We start from the raw sequence: 19002 nt of genomic DNA on the forward strand, positions 1-19002 counted from the left end.
TTTTAATAGTGGACAAGACATAAACTGTGATACTGTAAAAAGAAACTGAAGGTTTGTGCATGTAAGAAATGGAAAAGGAGGAGAGGGATTCTCTGTGTATACTTTGTCATGATCAGTGATATCATGAAACACAGATTCTTCATGACATGATGTAAATTTGACATGACAGACTGTGTGTGTGTGTGTGTGTGTGTAGGACTGAATGCAGCAGTATACTCACAGCGTTGGTGACAGTGGATGCATACTATCTGGCGCAGAGGAACAGTGAGTGCGTAATCCCAGTAGATACTAAAAGAGAAGCACGTGTGTTGGATTAGTAACATAAGAGTGACGGGAGTACAACGATCTGCTGATGATCCACAAACAATGCATAAACCCAGGAACACACATATAGACCCAATCATAGCAAATGCAGTCCAAAAAAGGAGAGCAGACATTATAAGGTTAATCTGTTAATACATAGATATATACATAGATAGATGATGCACAACTATATATATCTATATCTACCTATCTAGTATTTCTCCCTGAAAGTAGAGAGATAATTTAGATCAGCGAGACATGAATCAGTCATGAGGTTTCCTCTGAAACTGATCTCTGGACAGGTCTCCCACAGAGAGCAGCATTTATCCAGAGAAGGGCTGATTTACTAAAACAATTCTGTCATGTGAAGCAGAGCTCTGTGTATAAGCTCAGGATGGCCCCTCGGCTGTGTGAAGAAGAACACGAGACATCATTTACCAACTGATCTCGACCAATGTGTTTGTAAATGCATACCGCAGGTATTTATCAAAGCCGAGGCTCTCACTCACCTGTGAGCCAATAACAACAACAGCACAACCTCCTGAAACACTTTCTGTGACACCTGAATATTGTAGATTTGCTTCAACAGGGTCTGATACCGTATTAAAAATCATGACACGACAATCCGTCTGCGACGTGTCAAACGTGTGTGCGCACATCTGCATTTCTTTACTACATTTGTTTCTGTATCAAGCAGACTTTATCTGATGCATTCAAACTGTTCATTTCTGAGACGCCAGCTCATGTGTTCGTACACTCGGGCTACCTTTTCTCCAGGTCGCAGTCTCCCAGTGTGCCATTGATGAGCTGATTGGGTGTCCACTTCAGCGTGAGATTATCCCCCGCTTGATGGAGAGACAAGTAACCCCGTAAAACCTCCATGTCCTTCTTCTGCCACGTAAAACGGAGAGGAGGAGATGGAACATTGTTAGCACCAAGATGAAGAAAGCGCTTTTACTCAAACATGTGACATGAGATGCTTTTCCTCAGCACTACTTTGTCTTATTCTACTGTGGAGGTCACAGCACTGCTGAACATGATCAGCTTTGTGGGATGCAGAGAGAAACCATAATGTGTCTGCGCTGCACACACTGATGTCGACAACATAAAAACTTAATTCTGCAGTTACGAGGATGTTTTTTGCATTAAACTTTTGTAACGTAGCTTTTTCACACAGCACTAGAAACTGCTTTGAGCTCTGTGTGCTCTATGATCCCAGCATTTATTTAACACACCCTGATAATCTGGTGTTTTAGTAAGATGAGCTCATCAGCCACTGATTCATGTTTCTGATTTATTAAACTAAGGAAACTGTTTATTGCCCAACTCTGACATTTATTCCCACAGACTTTCTCTAGCTTTCTATTTTCTTATTGTCATCTACTCATCACACTTTTCTGAATCTAATTTGTTAGAAGTGTGACGATGTCACACGGTCCAGGTTTAAAAATTATATTTAAACCACATCAAAAGCCTGAATTTATCCTCGTGATCTCTGTGAAGTACTCGTGTTCTGTGCCTTCAAGTAGCTCCTAGACCAACAAACTGCGCTAATGTTCAGTTGGGATTCCAGGATCCCTTTGCTAACATATTTTCAGTCCTGTTTGCAGTTCAGTAGATGGAATTTCAATCATCAGAAATGTGAACGATACCAGGCTGTGTTCATGTGGGTGTCACATGTCAGAGTAACATCCACATCCCTCACATTGTAACAAGGTCGCTTCACTTGTTGTGGTTTTCACGTCATTGCCGATCGGTAGCTCACGATGAGAGAGTGCTGCTCTTGCACACCAGTGCAGCGAGTGCTGTACTTGTCTGCATGTCTGTTAGCGGGGCTCGGAGAAAGGCATCTTGGGAGGCATACGTGTGCTCGTTATACATGCTCAGGGCCAAACGTGCTGGAGCAACGCAGGCGGAAGCAAGATGTGATTTCAAAGATCTCACACACACTACTGTACAGCACAGTTCTAATTTACTACTTATGCTTTTAGCAGCTCGGTTATGGACCCTCGGGGTTTCAACGCGAGTTTTGGGGTTTTTTTGGCATTCTTGTGATGCTTTGAGTTTTTCTTATAACAGCTGTTTCCTGTTTGGCTTCTTTATGGTTTTCATTTGAAATGTAGTTTCTTCCTCCCCTCTATCCCCGGTCTTTTTTGTCCCATTTATCTTGGATTCAGCTTTACCTCCCTTGATTGCATGTGTGTGTACGACATATTCCTCCCTCTGTCCTGTGGTTTCCCGGTGCGCTCGCTGTCAGTTGAAGGATTAGTTTGCCGTTTCTTTTTATGGATACTGACTTTCTGGACTTTGCCTAAATAAAGGTTTGCTTTTGTTTATCCTGTCAGCCTGTGGGGCCTGCGTTAGGGTCCTCTCTGCCTGCAGGACAAGCTGAGTGGGCGCTGCATGTACAGTGTGTAGGCTTCCAAGGATTACTGCTGCTATTCTAAAAAAGCAGCAGCTTCGGGGCCTACACAGCCCTGCAACCTTTGACAGCTACACAAAGTTTCAACCTTTATCAAAGTTTATGCCAAGATTTTTTCAGAAAGCTAAGCTCTAAGCTGTCACATTATATCTCACACACACTATAGATATAGTTCATTTTATTCTGCTCTAAGACTGTCTGTGTTTGTACGATTTAATGTATGAAACACAGCTTAGTGTAATAAATAAAAAGCAGTATGGGGGACTGAAACTGCTCAGCATGTCTTGAAACATTGTAACTGTAACTGTGATTTACAAAGAATCAAAGAGTATTTTTCATTATCGTTCCTCAACTGTTACGATTGATTTCTCGCGGGACATTAAAGTGTTACATCCTTACATTTGCGTTTCCCCTCCTCTTGCTGATATTCGTCAGGTGCATACTAATGTAATGAAATGCATCTTGTGATACAGACAGCTCGCTGTCACACGACTGGAAATACCCGCGGATCATCCAGAGCTGCTGTTTCTTTTTGATTTCTTCCGTCACTGCTTTGTTCTTTACTCAGCCAACATGAGCTGAATCATCTGATTTTATATTAGAGCAGAACAGACTGACTTTAAAACTTGATGAAACATATTGAAATGAGCACATCCTGTGCCATATTTATTTCTTTATCTCTTTTCACCCGTTTCATCAGCACTTGAGTCTAATTAAGCTGCTGATATGTGGTTCTTACTTGTTTTCAAGGCTCCATGTGAGCGTGGAGCATAAAGTCTAGCTGTCGTGCTGTGTTAGCAGATATTATTTTGCTGATAATGTTGCAATATTTGACATAGTGTCTTCTTGTGTTGCACACTGCTGTGTGACAGAATTAGCTGTGCAACACAAAATCAGTGCTGCAGAGAAAAAGTCCATAACGCAGCAGACTTTCTCGCTCACACAGCCGGCCAATCACTGCGGGCATCAATGTTGGATGACGTGGCCGCGAGTTTGAGACCGCTGCCCTAAGTGAACACGTGTCTTAGTAATAGAAAGGAATATATCCAAACTTTCTGCTTGGATAAATCAAAAGAAAACGTAACAAATCAAGTTGTTATGGTTTTTTTGATGGATGTAAAGTTTGGTCAAAGTGAAGACACACTCTCAGTGGCTTGTTTGAAAAACTGTAGGATCCAATATCAGACTGGACTGAGATATTGACCCTTTACCAAAGTACAAGTATTGTCACTATATGTCTGGGCTGTGAGACTGTGGAGGAACTGAAAGCACTCCAGAGGATGATGGGACAAAAACAGCAAAGTTACTGTGTGTCATTGAGATGTACCGGTTGCACAAGGACATTATTTTTGCCATAGAGCAGGTGCGTTCTGGAGTTTTGGTGAAGAGACTCCACATACTCCCTCGCTGATGCAGCAAACCTGTCCTCTGACATGCTGCCGCTCGACTGCCTTTTGCGGATCTAGAAAAGAAGCGAACAGCCAGTTTATACAACGAACGACTCCTACGAGAAAACCAATCCTACACACGCCGATGATCTATCCTTAGAACAACACCTCCACAGAACAACACCTCCAGAGGATGCCCCGTACTAACCCCCAGAGCAGGCCGGTGGCCGGCTAAGACGTCCTGGCCCCGGTGGGCCCCGTGAATACGATGGCGCTGAACCAGCTCATTGGCTGAGGGGTCTGTCCAGAAATGATCCGAAGTCTTCAGCTTTGTGTACTCCAGAGCACACGGCCCCACTAAAAAGACAGCACACACATACACGGTCTTTAAGCAAACATTTGATGTTGCTCATTTCTGCATATGTGATGGAAAACCTGCAGCGTAACTACGACATGCTCCCGTGTGCACGTATTTCGAATTCAAATGAATGATCAAATAACACTATTAGAGAGGATTCTTCATTGCTAACAATATTGTATAATCCTGTCCTCCTGTCCAAAGTAAATCAGGGCTGGCATGTAGTGAGAGATGGGCTCGACCCTGCATATTTCACCAGGTCATCACAATGGTTCACTAGTAAAATGGCCTGTGTTTGTATAGCGCTTTACTAGTCCCTAAGGACCCCAAAGCGCTTTACACAACCAGTCATCCACACATTCACACACACATTCACACACTGGTGATGGCAGCTACATTGTAGCCACAGCCACCCTGGGACACACTGACAGAGGCGAGGCTGCCGGACACTGGCGCCACCGGCCCTCTGACCACCACCAGTAGGCAACGGGTGAAGTGTCTTGCCCAAGGACACAACGACCGAGACTGTCCAAGCCGGGGCTCAAACCGGCAACCTTAGTAGATAAAACAGTGTGGCACAAATGTACCGTATTTTTCGGACCATAAGGCTCTTAAGCGAAACAAAACAGTCAGATAAGTTAAACTTTATTCAACTCATTCTTCTTGCTTCCTCCACTTCTGTACCATTGATTCATTAATGCTGTATTCTATCACAGCTGCTCTATTCCCATGTAGTTGCAGTATATTAATGACTAACCTCGTATTGTGGATGGATTATCTCAGTTGTTCTCCTGACTGACGTTTGGTCCTTTTACAGCATCCTGCCATGCATTGCATTTGTCCCTAACCATCAGGAACCCTCACGTTAACGAGTGGAAAAAAAGTTAGCGTTCATCCTCCTGCTTCACTGTATTTATGCTATGCTAACATAGCTGTGTCGCTAATGCTAATGCAGACTGTCAGTCTGCCCCAGGGCAGCTGCGGCTACAACCGTAGCTGCCTCCACCAGTGTGTGAATGTGAGAGTGAATGAATAGTGGAATTGTAAAGCGCTTTGGGTGCCTTGAAAAGCGCTATATATCCAATCCATTATTATTATTATTAAGCACAACCAGAATTCATACATAAGATGCACCGGATTATAAGGCGCACTGTCAATTTTTGAGAAAATTAAAGGATTTTAAGTGCGCCCTATACTACGGAAAATACTGTAAGTTTCCAAATGCACCTGTGCTGCATCCCAAGTAAAGCCTGTGTGGACAAACAGTATTTATACCTGTGTACGGGACTTTTTTTTTTCTTTTTTTACATATCAGTAATCTAATAATATCAATGGTACAATAACACCAAAAATATGGCTTGCAGCAGTCTAAAGAACTTTAAATGGTCAGACTAGAAAAGTGCCTTAAGAATGCATATACATTACATTATAAATGGTTTCAGTTCTTTCTTTCTGTCAGCACGGAGCAAATATGCAGCAGGTGTTTGGACACATTAATGTGCATCTCTGTCCCAGCTGTTCATGACTATACTCTGCTCCGCCCCTCATCAGCACTCATTATCTGCCTCATCAGTGTCCCGAACTCCCTCTTTAGTCAGAGATGATAAAGTGTTTATTTTCTCTTCACCAGTCTGTCTCGCAGTTAACTTTGTCTAGTTTGCTCAAGCTGGCAAAGCTGTTTGCTTCCTGTTCCTGTCTGACTGCCCGGTGTCTCTGATTCCGAGTCTCTGCCTGCTGTCCAATTCCAAACAGTTATGAAAATGCGGTCTTGTGTATTTGTTTGCAAATTTAAATGAATATATGAACAATCACCTGGATGATCAGCTGTACATGCTTTTTTACTGGCCTCTGGTGATTAAATACATTAACATACTCACCTAGTAGGGCTGCCAAGATGGGCCCAAAGACTGAGTCATGCATCAGAGCTTCCCTCTCATAGTATTTACTGCCGTCAGAAACACAGAGAAGAAAGAAACACGTCACTAGATATGATCAGTTTGGAGGTGATGAGTGCAGGTTAAAGGTTAAAGTATGATCTCTCAACTATCCAAGAACAGGCAAGGATTCAGCAACGCTAGATGTCATGATAGAAACTCAGATGACACACCTGCCTGATTACATCACCACCCCTCACTCATATCTAGTGGCTGCATTACATCACAGATCCATCACATGGGTTAGGATGATGTGGTTTTTGGCTGGCTCCAGTGTAAATCACCGTGGTAACCCATGCTGAATAGCTACAATGTGACCTTGGTTTTTGAATAACACCAAACTTCCACAGAGCGCTCCGATTGAGCAGTTCCCAGTAGTCTCCTTGGGAGTTCACCATGACTCTGTCCTCCAGGATGACACAGTGAGTTCTACTTCACCCGAGGAGCGTGGCAGAGAACATGCAGCAGAAATGATTTTGCCACAGATACAATCTGAGCTCACCACCTTCATTAAAAATTAAGACTACATTTAAGGATAAGCATTTCAACATCAGGTTAGAGCCACCGCCTAATGCACAGGTAGACGTACAGGGGGCGTAACAGATCGCAGGATGTGGCAGGGAGCAGGTCAGAGGAAAGTCTGGCAAACCCAAGATAATATCAAACAGCATAAATGAACAAAGCACTAATTGTTTGCTCAGTTCATCTTTAAAAGTGATCAAATACTCCAAGTGTAGGAGATCACACCCATTATCCCCTTCACTTGACTCAACAGTGTGATTGCTGTAAGTGTATAGAAGCTGCAGTGACACTTTATGCACATGATGAATGCAGCAGCACACCCAGAGGACCGAGTGAGTAGAAGAATCACTGATGGGCTCATTTCTATGTATTAGCGCTGGCCGGGTGCTTCACCGTGACGGTTAAGGTTGGACGGCTGATTCACGCGCACATTATTTCCAAGTGCTGTGATTTCTCAAAGGTTGAAGATATGCCTGTGCATTAAGGATGCATCCCCGATAAAATAAATATACCCTGGCTTCAGGCATCTGTCAATACTGAGAGCTGATCCAACACCAGCGTTAAATTAAAAAGCTCTACTTCCCTCCCAATAAGGACGAGGAAGGATAATAAGTTTAAGCATCAGCAGCTAGGATGTCCTATACAGCTAAACCCCCAACACTCATCGCGTCTGAAACAATATTGTTTCCCAGTATCTGTGATGTTAGGCCCAGTGAAACCTGTAAACACAGTGAGACGAGCACTGAGGTCTGCAGGCTTCACAATAAAGGCCAGAATAAAGGTTTACTAAGGTTGCTGTTTGATGCTCTTTACTTCTGAGGGACTTCTGAGGCCTTGTCATTCACCGTGGGCGTCTTACATCAGATTAGATCACCTCCGCTGCAGCTGTCTGAACACAACGCCGACTTTACAATATTTGCCCAGCTTTTAACAGGAACTATACAACAGCAAAACCGCACAAGTCTTGTTTAGGGTTGTCTAATAACCGTTGCCATGTTTGTGAACCCCATCAGTGCACTTCATGTCTGAAGCTTTGATCAGTGAATTGCAGTGTGTGGACAGCTTGTCGAAACACACAGTGGTTGTTAGCCAGACAGAACGCAGAACAAAGCAAACACAGGAGAAGAATGGGCCGCATAAATAGATCATTTATTCAGGTACAACAAAGCCTGGAGTAGGTTGCTGTGAGTCACCACAGTGCAACACCAGACAATAAAACAAACTCACCTGCAGTTGTCCACAATGTACTGCACAATCTTGTCCAGAACTTTCTCGAAGAGAGCCGTGCGGACCCAGATGTGTTTGATGGCCTGGGCGGAGAGGGGCTGAGGGGGCCGGCTGGTGGTGGAAGAGCCTTGTCTCCTCAGGGGTTCGTGGCCCACGCTCTGGGTTCTCCTGCACAACAAAGCACCAGTTACTGTAATTAACAAGCCTGCAGGAGCGCTCGTGACACACAGGATTTCTAAGGCTGATGCTGACCTACACTTATATAAATTTCAACCTGCAAAAGAACCTAAACTTTATCAGTTACAGATAAAGAATAAATAAACATCATGGATAAGGATAAAAGACACGTTACAATGTTACAATGAGTCTATGTGAGATTTGAAAAATGGGCAAAACAGTTCCATTTTTACTCTTCTCTGCCTTCAAACGGCTCTGCAGAAGATACGTTATAACAATGACTAACTTACTGTATCTATTTCAATACCTCTCAACCTCTCCCCAACCTTTGAGAGCATTTGTTCTCTCCCCAACCGGTCGCAGCAGATGGCCCCGCCCCTCCCTGAGCCTGGTTCTGCTGGAGGTTTCTTCCTGTTAAAAGGGAGTTTTTCCTTCCCACTGTCGCCAAAGTGCTTGCTCATAGGGGGTCATATGATTGTTGGGTTTTTTTCTGTATGTATTATTGTAGGGTCTACCTTACGATATAAAGCACCTTGTGGCGACTGTTGTTGTGATTTGGGGCTGTGTAAATAAAACTGAATTGAATACCTGTAAATCTTAAATGCACAAACATGACCAGAGTGTCTAAGCTGGACTTTCTGACTGTGTTTGTGTGGTTGGACCATTCTTTTACATTTACCTGACAAATATTATGACTATCGATTTTCTTTTGCACTTCCAGCTAACACACAGACTTGTATCTGTTTTTCAGCTCAGTGAAAATTAAATAATTATACAAAGAACAGGTGTGGAGCATGAAACACAGCTCATGCTCAGCTACACTGCATTTGACCAGTTATTTTTTTCCTGCCTCTTTAAAAGCATTTAATATTTGATAATTACAATAAAAAAAACTTTTTTTCCCTGACAAACATTATTGGATGTATGTAGATATTGCTTCAAGACCTCATAAAGTATCTGAAAATGTCATTAATGATCTACAGTAACTCAAGCAAACAAGGAATGAATTTGTTTTATACGCTGTGCAAAGGCTGACTGAAAATTGCACCTTTGGCCATGAGGAGGCAGCATTTAACAGCATAATAGGGCGTCACTTACTATAGCCCATTATAACTTATTAATATTTATAATAGCTAAACACCGGCTGCTTTATTAGTAAATCTGTTCAACGTCAAGCAAAATGTGTCCTTTTATTCTGGACCTGAGCTGTGAGAAGCATTTCATGAATCTGGATACAGATGACTAACATCAGGCTGAGAGACGAGCACTTTCATCTCAGAATGAGTTTGATCTTTGGTGTTTCAACAGCAATCAAACAAAGCCACTCACAGACACACACACACACACACACACACACACACACACACACACACACACACACACACACACTTCTACAAGCTAATGAGGATGCGTTTGTGTGTCTGTGCTGAATGTGGCTCGGCTGCCACAGTCACGATGATAGCAATCCCCCAGTGAGTGTGTGTGTGTGTGTATGTGTGTGTGTGTGTGTGTGTGTGTGTGTGTGTGTACATGAGACCGAGAGAATAGCGTTCTTCTTTCAGCTGCTCTCTTCGGGGCTCGCCACAGAGGATCATTTGCCTCACTCTATCGTCACACCAGACGTCTGCTTCACTACATCCATGAATCTTCTCTCAGCTTCCTCTTTTCCTCCTGCCTGGCATCCTTTGTCCAGTATTTCCAGTGTCCTTCCTCTGCACATCTCCAAACCATCTCCACCTTGTCTCTCTAACTTTGTCTCCAAACTGCCTAACTCAGAGGTTCCCAAAGTGTGGGGGCGCAGAGCCATTGCAGGGGGGGGCGTGGTGTGAAAAAAACAAACAAACAAACAAACAAAAAAACAAACGCTTGGACACTGCTAGCATCATCGACAGGTTTTTGACGGAGCTCCCACACAAACACAAAGCAGGAGATGTGCCGAGGTAGGTCTCTGTGACAGAATTAGTTTTCCCTGTCGGAAAGCAGCGCTGGGCTCTCCAAATCTCGGACAAACAGGATCCCACAGCTGTTTATGTTTTTAAACCTATTTTGTATAGAGAGACATTTTTTTAAAAATGTATTGATAGCAATGTTTGAATATTATTACACAGAAAAAAACAACTACACGTAAAATAATAATAAATAAATGACGCCTCTGCCTTTGTAAATGGAGGAACAGTAACTGCGTGTAAAACCTGCAGATAGTCAGATTAACAGTATTTTGTCTCTATCTGCCATTCTGCAATTCATCTCACGTAAACGATAACGTGGCGCACAGCGTGACGTGAAAAAGGCACATACCTTTGACGTTGCGTGACGAACTCTGTATTCCTCGTCCACACGTAAACGCACAAACAGAGTTTTTAAAAAATCTCAGTTTTCGGTGATTCGAAACACCGTTTACGTGCGGACGAAACAGCTGCGTTTTCAAAAATACCCGTGTAGGTGTGGACGTAGCGTAAAAGAGTTAGTAGTTTATTTTATTACTACCTGAAGGTTACTTTTATTTGCTTAATTGTTTACTAAATGTTTGAGGTGTGAAATAAACCGCAATGGAGTTTGAAAACAAAATATGGGTGTGTGTGGTTGGAGGATGTGTTTACGTGGTGGGGGGGCGCGAACATTTTCCTTGTGAAACAAAGGGGGGCCTAGCAAAAAAAGTTTGGGAACCACTGGCCTAACTCAAGCTGTCTTTGTGATGTGCTCATTTATAATCCTGTCCATCCGGGTCACTGGCAGGATGGCTGTAGCGCAGCAGTTTGATCCCTGTCTGTATGCCAAATATCCTTGGGCAAGGTACGAACTTCAAGTTGCTCCCCGATGCATCCATCAGAGTATGAATGTTAGATAGAAAACAATTCAATTCAACTTTATTTATATAGCGCCAAATCACAACAACAGCCGTCTCAAGGCGCTTTATCTTGCACAGTAGATCGTACAATAATAGATACAGCAGAAAGTGCTTGTGTGTGTGGGTGAATGAGGCAAGTTGTATAGAGTGCTTTAAATGCTCACAGAGCAGAAAACCACTATACAAGAAGCAGACTCCAAACCGTAACATCTGCCACCTCCAGATCGACCTTCTGTCTTATTCCCAGTACTACTGTCTCCAAACCATCACTTGTAAACCTTCCCTTTCACTCTTTCTGCTTTCCTTCTGTCACAAATCCTCCCTGACACTCATCTCCAGCCACTCCACCCCGCCTACACTCTCTTCTTCATCTCTCTTGTGCACTTTGGATTCTGTCCAGTCCAAACTGGGACCTGGTTTCATAGTAGAGGCACCTGAAAGCCGAAGGCTCTGCTAAGATATTCAAGACTTTGTATGTGAGGAGAAGGATTTTAAATTTGATTCTGGGTTTAATGGGGACCCAGTGCTCTCTGTTTCCAGCACTTCAGTGCTCGACTGCAGCTTCTGGTTAAGCTAAAGGAGTTTTTAGAGCTGCCAGATTATAATGAATCATATACGTCCAGCCTAGAAGTAATAAATGCATTAGCTAGCTTTACTCTGAGACTGACATGAATAATTTTGTGATATTGTGCAAATAAATGAAAGCAGTCCTACATGTCTAACTCTTATGGTAGCTTCCTTTTTTCTAGAAGCAACAATCTAGAAAAAACCCATGAAATTAAAAATTCATTAAATGAAATAAGTATTTGATGCCCAAGCAAAACGTGACTTAGTGCTTGGTTTGAAACTGTTGCTAGCAAGCACAGTATTAAGACGTTTGTTGCACACATCTCAGGAGGGATTTTAATGCACTCCTCTTTACAGAAACTCAAAATCATTGAGGTTTCTTGGCTGCTGCTCATCTCGAAGTTTCAGCCTCCACAGATTTTCTATCCGGTCTTTAAGTGATGACGTGACGAATTCTGCTTCCGGGCCCAAAGTAGTCTGCATTTAAGAAGGTTGTTGTGTTTTTAACATGTTTTAATGCTTTGTATCTTCTTCTATTTAATCTCAACAAGCCCCTAAAAACAGTCAGTGATCGCTGTCGGCTTCTCTCGGTTTTTATTACCGCTAATCATTTTAAAGCTCAGTTTTTAAACCCTTACGATGTAACTACAGCCCAGCCCATGCTGCGGTATATTAATGACTAATGATGGATTATCTCAGTTGTTCTCCTGACTGAAGTTTGGTCCGTTTACAGCATCCTGCCATGCGATTGCATTTGTCTCTAACCATCGGGAACCCTCACGTTAACGAGCGGGAAAAAGTTAGCGTTCATCCTCCAGCTTCACTGTTTATGTTATGTTAACATAACTTTGTCGCGCTAGCGATCACGTAGCACATGATCATTATATAGCAGCTAGCCCAACTTCAGTAACCCTACAAACGTCACTGCTGTTTAGTTTTCTGTCTTCATTTGTGTTGGAAGTGATAGCAGAGCTGTACGTTTGAATATTTTCAGAAATCTCTCAGTCAGAACATGCTATATCATGTTTAGGTGGAAGCTAGCGAGCTAACTTCCTGCTAACTTCATCTCCGTTAAATGTCATAAATTCCGTTTTCATGGATGCCTGGATGTTAAACTTAATTGTTACACCTGGTAGAGCAGAACGCTGATCATTTTATTACAGATTAAAGAATATAGACAGTTTTTCAACTCTCAGTAATGTTGCAGTGATCGTGTGACTCAGGGACCTGCAGCAGAGTTTGGGCCCAGACATGGCTAATAACGTCAGACTCAAAGACCGGATAGGAGTGAGATCTGGACTGATGACCTTAATGTTCATACTTTGGCAGCACGTTTTGGTTAAGTATTATTCCCATTCATGGCCTGGCTTCAGATTTCTGGCAGAGGGAAGGAAGTTCTTGTCCAAGATTTTACAGAATATGGCCCCATCCATTGGCCTCATAATGCAGTGAAGTCATCCTGTTTCCGTAGCAGATGCACACAGGAGCTTAAGTTAATTCCAAAGAGTTCGGTTTTGGTTCCATCTAACCACAGCACTTTGCTTCAAGCCTTCTCTGAGTCGATGAGATGTTCACTGGCAAACTTCAGACATGTTCTTGATGCTCTCAGATCATTAACAAGCTCCTCACGTGTAGTTTTGGGTTGATCCACCAGCTTTCTCATCATCATCCTCACAGCAACCATCAGGCTAACTCATAGTTATGCACTGGTCAGTGAAATCTTACAGATACTATTAATGTGCAGTAGCAATTAGTAGCAACTTATTACTCCACCTTCTTGTCTAAAGATATACATTTAGGCTCTGCAAAAATCCTGCTGGTTGCAGTCGAAATACCAAACTCGAGAATGAAAGCCATGTGTGACAAACCATGTCTATCCAAAGACTAACGGTGTTGCTGACTGAATGCGAGTATAACATTACCCCACTGTGCATGCATTATTCATAAGCCATCAGGCTATTATGCGTTTAATGTAGATGTGTTGCCTCAAAGCATCTTCTCTCATAAGTGTAATCTATTTGTAGTTTCAGGAGGTTTGATTTACTGTGTAAATATCCTTTCTGAAAACATGGCTGCCCACACAGTGCTGTCTCTCCTTCGTCTCTAGTCTTTACACGTTCTAAAATGTCAACAAATAACTGATTTGATTACAGTGATCACAAACGGGCTGCATTTGGACAAGCGCGTGTGAAAAGAAACCTCGTGGGCTGGTTTAGAAGCCTCTGGATTTGCATGATGCAAATTTGGGGCTTGATGACGTGATGTGTTCAAAGGACATTTTCTAAGGTTCAAGCAGCTGTGATGACAGATGTAGAGTTTGAGATACTTAAAGTACATCATGATGCATTGCATTGGAGACTGTGTGTGTGTGTGTGTGTGTGTGTGTGTGTGTGTGTGTGTGTGTGTGTGTGTGTGTGTGTGTGTGTGTGTGTTTTAAAGGATTTTCAAGGTCTTAAGAATGCTTAAATGTAAGGTTTAGTCTGTTTAGTCAGGGAGGGTAAAATTCTGGAAATACACATAGAGAAGAGATACCACAAATCTGACAAAGCAGCCCACATTTTTTTATCTGTAGAAAAATATTTTAGCTTAGCCTAATACTGACATACAGAGCAAGTTAACAGTAGCACTCACCTGTTTACCTGCTTCAGACTTGGCATTTTTACTGACATTGATTTATTATGTTTTTTGTATCCCTGTGGTGACTTCCATTTCATGTGTAGGACAAAAGCTACAAATAAAGAGAGACATCATTGTTTGTCTCTCCTTTTGAGTACATTCACTAACATTACTGTATTCCTAAATCACTCATCCCAGATTTTAACCATCAAAACTCTTAATCGTTAATCCAAAACTAAACAGGCTGTGAAAAAGTAGGACTCACACACACACACACACACACACACACACACACACACACACACACATACACACACACATTCAGTGAGTGTATCCATACACTCACTGAATGTGTTTTCATAGCACAAACTTTATGTGCATGTGATGTGTTTAGGAGAATCTATAATAACATGGCTTACACTCTAACCCATCAGGCACTCGATTAGCCGACTTAGAATTCAAATAGTTCCCAAGCATCTTTGAACCAAGCAGTGACTGCTGAAGCTGAAAAATGAAGTCAGGGGAGAAGTTCCAAAAACTGCAGAATCCCATGGAATGAGCATTACATTATTAAAAAGCATGTTTACAGCCTGGTTCAGAATCTGCTTTGGACACTTCTTTTCATCTGTTACTGCACTAATAACTGCATGTGTGAGTTGCACCCGTAGAGTTTATGAATGGTAACAAAGCTGATAGCTTATCACAGTAGTGACAGAAGGATGGTTATAAAACAATAAATCATAAAGAGAAAGCATCGAGGCAGGCTGTCCACTGTAGTCTGTGACACACAGAAGTCAAACCCCTCATGCTCTGCTGTAATTACTACTCACTGCACCCCCATAACTCTTTAGTCCACTGTTGATCTCTGCTCATTTTCTTTCTCTGGCCTCTCGTTTCCCATCATGCTCAGCGATTCTTTCACCGCCAGTGGGCCAAACCATGTTGCCATGGCAAACAGGGTAAATGAGAGATGGAGCCCTGAGGTAGGATGACAGAGAGCATTGTCTGGGAGTGTGTGTGTGTGTTCGTTCTGAGTGTGCTTGACTGGATGTATGGATTCTAGCACAGGGATGTGATTTGTGCAAACCACATTTACACACACCAATAGGCTTTAATGTTGTGTGCAGCCTCTCGGGAGGGAAACGGCCGACCAGATGTGACAGATGAATGAGAGACACTACGCTGATATGAAGACGCAGCGCTGAGCACCCAGTGTACCCAAACACATTTAACTCAGCTTTACATCAAATAACGCAGCCATGTCGCAATGATGTTGTGGTTCACATTCTGCCTGCACATAGTTTATGCAGATATGGAGGTGTGCGTGTGTGTGTGTGTGTATGTGTGTGTCTGTGTGGTAGCCATGTGGTACAATTAATGACCAAGCAAACAGCTCAGCTAGTACTTCTGCGCCTGTAGATGAAGCAGTTTATCATAGTCTGTATCTGCAGGCACACATGCAGAAAGATGCAAGTAATCCTCACACACACATGCACACCTCAATGCAGACCTGAGGCTTATCACGGTGTGCACACAGACCATTCATCCTTAGCAAACACTCAACTGAGCTGATATTGTGTCTGTTGGTGACAGACACTGGAGATATATCTCCAGTTGTGTGTTTTACAAAAACTGGAAGGCATTTGGACGTCCTCGTGGACCTTTGTGCTTTTGATGATGAATTTTATGGCTCTAGAACCCAACCGGGCCCAAGTGGACGTTATAAAGATAGTGAAACTTTAAAACATAAATATGGACTAATAATAATGCAACAGTAGCCTTTGAAGTGAAAACACCTAATTTAACAAGTTCAATCAATAAGCCCAGAATCGATGGAATCAGGCAGATGTTGTTAATAATTTAAAATGCTACTGCACATCTTTTAAAAATCTCACAATTAAAAAAAACTACAAGCAAATTCTTCTGTCTACCATTATGACTTAAATATGCTAATATGCACAAACTAGCTCATACACAGCATCACCCAGCAAACAAAAGTCAAAGTAGAGAGCACCTGCAAAAAGATGGCAAAAACCTCCTCGTCAGCTAAAGAGGCCCCAAGTTCCACCAATGCACCGAAGACCCCCGGGCTTGGGCAGGGCCCCAGCGCATGCACCAACCCAAAACCCCAGCGATGCGCCAACCACGGCCCAAACCCCCCAGGCCCAACCAGAACCCCAACTCGAAGGCGTAGTGCCCCCAGAATCTCAAGTCTCCAAGCCCACCCTGGACCTGCCCAGGAGCAGAGCGGTGACCAGGCCTGTAACCCCAGCGGCGGCAGCCGCAGTCGCCAGAAAAACACCACCCAAGAGTCACCAAAGCCCCATTCAGGTCAGAAGCACAGCCCCTGCACAGAACCCCCAAGGGGATTTTCACCCCCAAGTTGGGGGTGAGAAGGAGTGAAAAGAGTACGCTGTTTGTAACTAAGTAGGAAAACAGCTGATCTGTAGAGTGAGGGAAGAGAAAAGGAAGAAGAATATGCAAAGGGCCAAGAGGCAGGGATGAAAGGGAAACTCGAAGGAAAACAAGAACATTGTAACCGTCACGTTTACGCTGCGGTGACTGAGGGTGATTGATCTGTTATGACGTCACGTTGCATTAACAAATTGACATGAATAAGCTAGACAGACAAGGGAAGAGGAGGAGAGAAAAAGTGCATTCTCATCTGGAGTGGCGTTAATACAACCAGGGAGTGGTGCTGGGGTCGCGACTCTTCACCGTCTCCTCATGAAATCTTTGAATTTGGCCACAACAGGTCGCGGTCTCCTGGCTCCCGGCGATGAACATGGTGGAAGGTGATGTTCTTTACAGTGTCTTCCCGAAGCTACAGGTGGGTCTTCATGAAGGTTTTAATGGTAACTTTTGCTCCTCAAAAGTTACCTGAAGGTAATCTCCCTTCCTCCCTTAGTTATGCTGCAATAGACGTAGGCTGCCGGGGGATTCCCAAGATGCATTGAGTTTTTCCTTTCCAGTCACCTTTCTCACTCACTATGTATTAATAGACCTCTCTGCATTGAATCATATCTGTTATTAACCTCTGTCTCTCTTCCACAGCATGTCTTTTATCCTGTCTTCCTTCTCTCACCCCAACCAATCACAGCAGATGGCCCCGCCCCTCCCTGAGCCTGGTTCTGCCGGAGGTTTCTTCCTGTTAAAAGGGAGTTTTTCCTTCCCACTGTCGCCAAAGTGCTTGCTCATAGGGGGTCATATGATTGTTGGGTTTTTCTCTGTATCTATGAAGCGCCTTGAGGCGACTTTTGTTGTGATTTGGCGCTATATAAATAAAATTGAATTGAATTGAATTAATCTCTCATGCTACGGGCCTGGAGATCGATGACACTCTCTTTTATTTTTTTATTTTCTTCAGCTGGGTCACATTCTCAGTTAGACAAGTGACAAAGTCCCACAGCAGAAACCTGAAAGCTGGACAGTCGCTTATCGATTGAGTCCAGTATTTGTTTAACTCTGAGCCACCATTCGCTTTTTCCCGCCAAGTCTCCAGGTGTCTGACGTCACCTAGACCTTTGCCATGGAAGATTATCTGGTTTCACCTGATTAGTACTCTAAGGCAGCGGTCCCCAACCTTTTTTGCGCCACGGACCGGTTTATGCCCGACAATATTTTCACGGACCGGCCTTTAAGGTGTCGCGGATAAATACAACAAAAAAAAACTAGTACCGGTACCGAAAAAAAGAAGATTTATTCATAACACACGTGAAAAGACCCAGGAAAACAGCGTAAACGATAAAAACGATAACAAAATAATGCTGAAAACCGATAAAAACCCTGAAAACCATACATTTTACACCTGAGCCTCAACTCTCGCGGCCCGGTACCAAACGACTCACGGACCGGTACCGGTCCGAGGCCCGGGGGTTAGGGACCGCTGCTCTAAGCTATCAGGGCAGAACAATTACATTCTCTTCCACTAGAGGGCAGTACAACTACCTGCTCTAATTAAATGGTGCCAACTGCCAGTAAAACAGGAGAAGATGAAGAAGAATTTATGTACCGTATTTCCCGGACTACAAAGCGCACCTGAATATTAGCCGCACAAGCTAAAATCAGGGGAAAATCCTGTTTTGTACATACATTAGCCGCACCTGACTAAAAGCCGCAGGTGTTTCAATGTTGACTTATCATATAAGAGAATATGCACAAAGCGAATTGTCAGGAAAGAGATGGCTGTTTGGAGACACGCCCCTTTTATTAATATTTTGAAAAACAAGTTATGGGTACATATTTGCATAACTTTTTAGGTATATGTACAAGTAGCGGTAATTACAAGTACGAAACATGTACTGTGCTTCATAAACGAGTAACAAATGTAGTACATAACAGTAACCTACAGCACACCAGAAAAATAGATCCGGCCTACCGTTTAGGCTCAGGTGCAGCGACACGGCTTTAACAAGAAGAAAAGTCAGTCATTCACCACCATCTTTCTCTTCTTCCTGCGCACTAAAACCACCAAAGTCCTCTTCTCCAGTGTCGGATACGAACAGGCTCAGGATGGCTTCGTCATCCACTCTCAGCTTCTTTCCTTCGTTGTCACTTTCAAAACCAAAGAAATCCTCGTTGTCAGTGTCAGAGTCGAACACCCTCAGAAGGGCCGTGGCGGTGTCCTCCTCTCCATCATG

At 43.2% G+C, this 19002-nt stretch overlaps 1 protein-coding gene across 3 annotated transcripts in view; it reads right to left on the reverse strand.

Moving 5' to 3' along the window:
* The window catches only part of sgsm2 (small G protein signaling modulator 2), a 94868-nt gene that overhangs the window by 17430 nt on the left and 58436 nt on the right, over positions 1 to 19002 (reverse strand). For 2 of the 3 annotated variants that reach the window (XM_084949912.1, XM_084949914.1), the window contains exons 4-9: positions 8155 to 8322; positions 6349 to 6416; positions 4322 to 4470; positions 4053 to 4187; positions 1070 to 1194; positions 221 to 288 (exon numbers count right to left, since the gene is read on the reverse strand). In XM_084949912.1, coding sequence (XP_084806038.1) covers positions 221 to 288; positions 1070 to 1194; positions 4053 to 4187; positions 4322 to 4470; positions 6349 to 6416; positions 8155 to 8322 — 713 coding nt within the window. The remainder of the gene's footprint in view (positions 1 to 220; positions 289 to 1069; positions 1195 to 4052; positions 4188 to 4321; positions 4471 to 6348; positions 6417 to 8154; positions 8323 to 19002) is intronic. The other variant, XM_084949913.1, reaches the window with a different exon arrangement.

Source organism: Perissodus microlepis, chromosome 14 (genome assembly GCF_051167445.1).
Source record: "Perissodus microlepis isolate ML-2025 ecotype Zambia chromosome 14, ASM5116744v1, whole genome shotgun sequence".
Lineage (NCBI taxonomy): Eukaryota > Metazoa > Chordata > Actinopteri > Cichliformes > Cichlidae > Perissodus > Perissodus microlepis.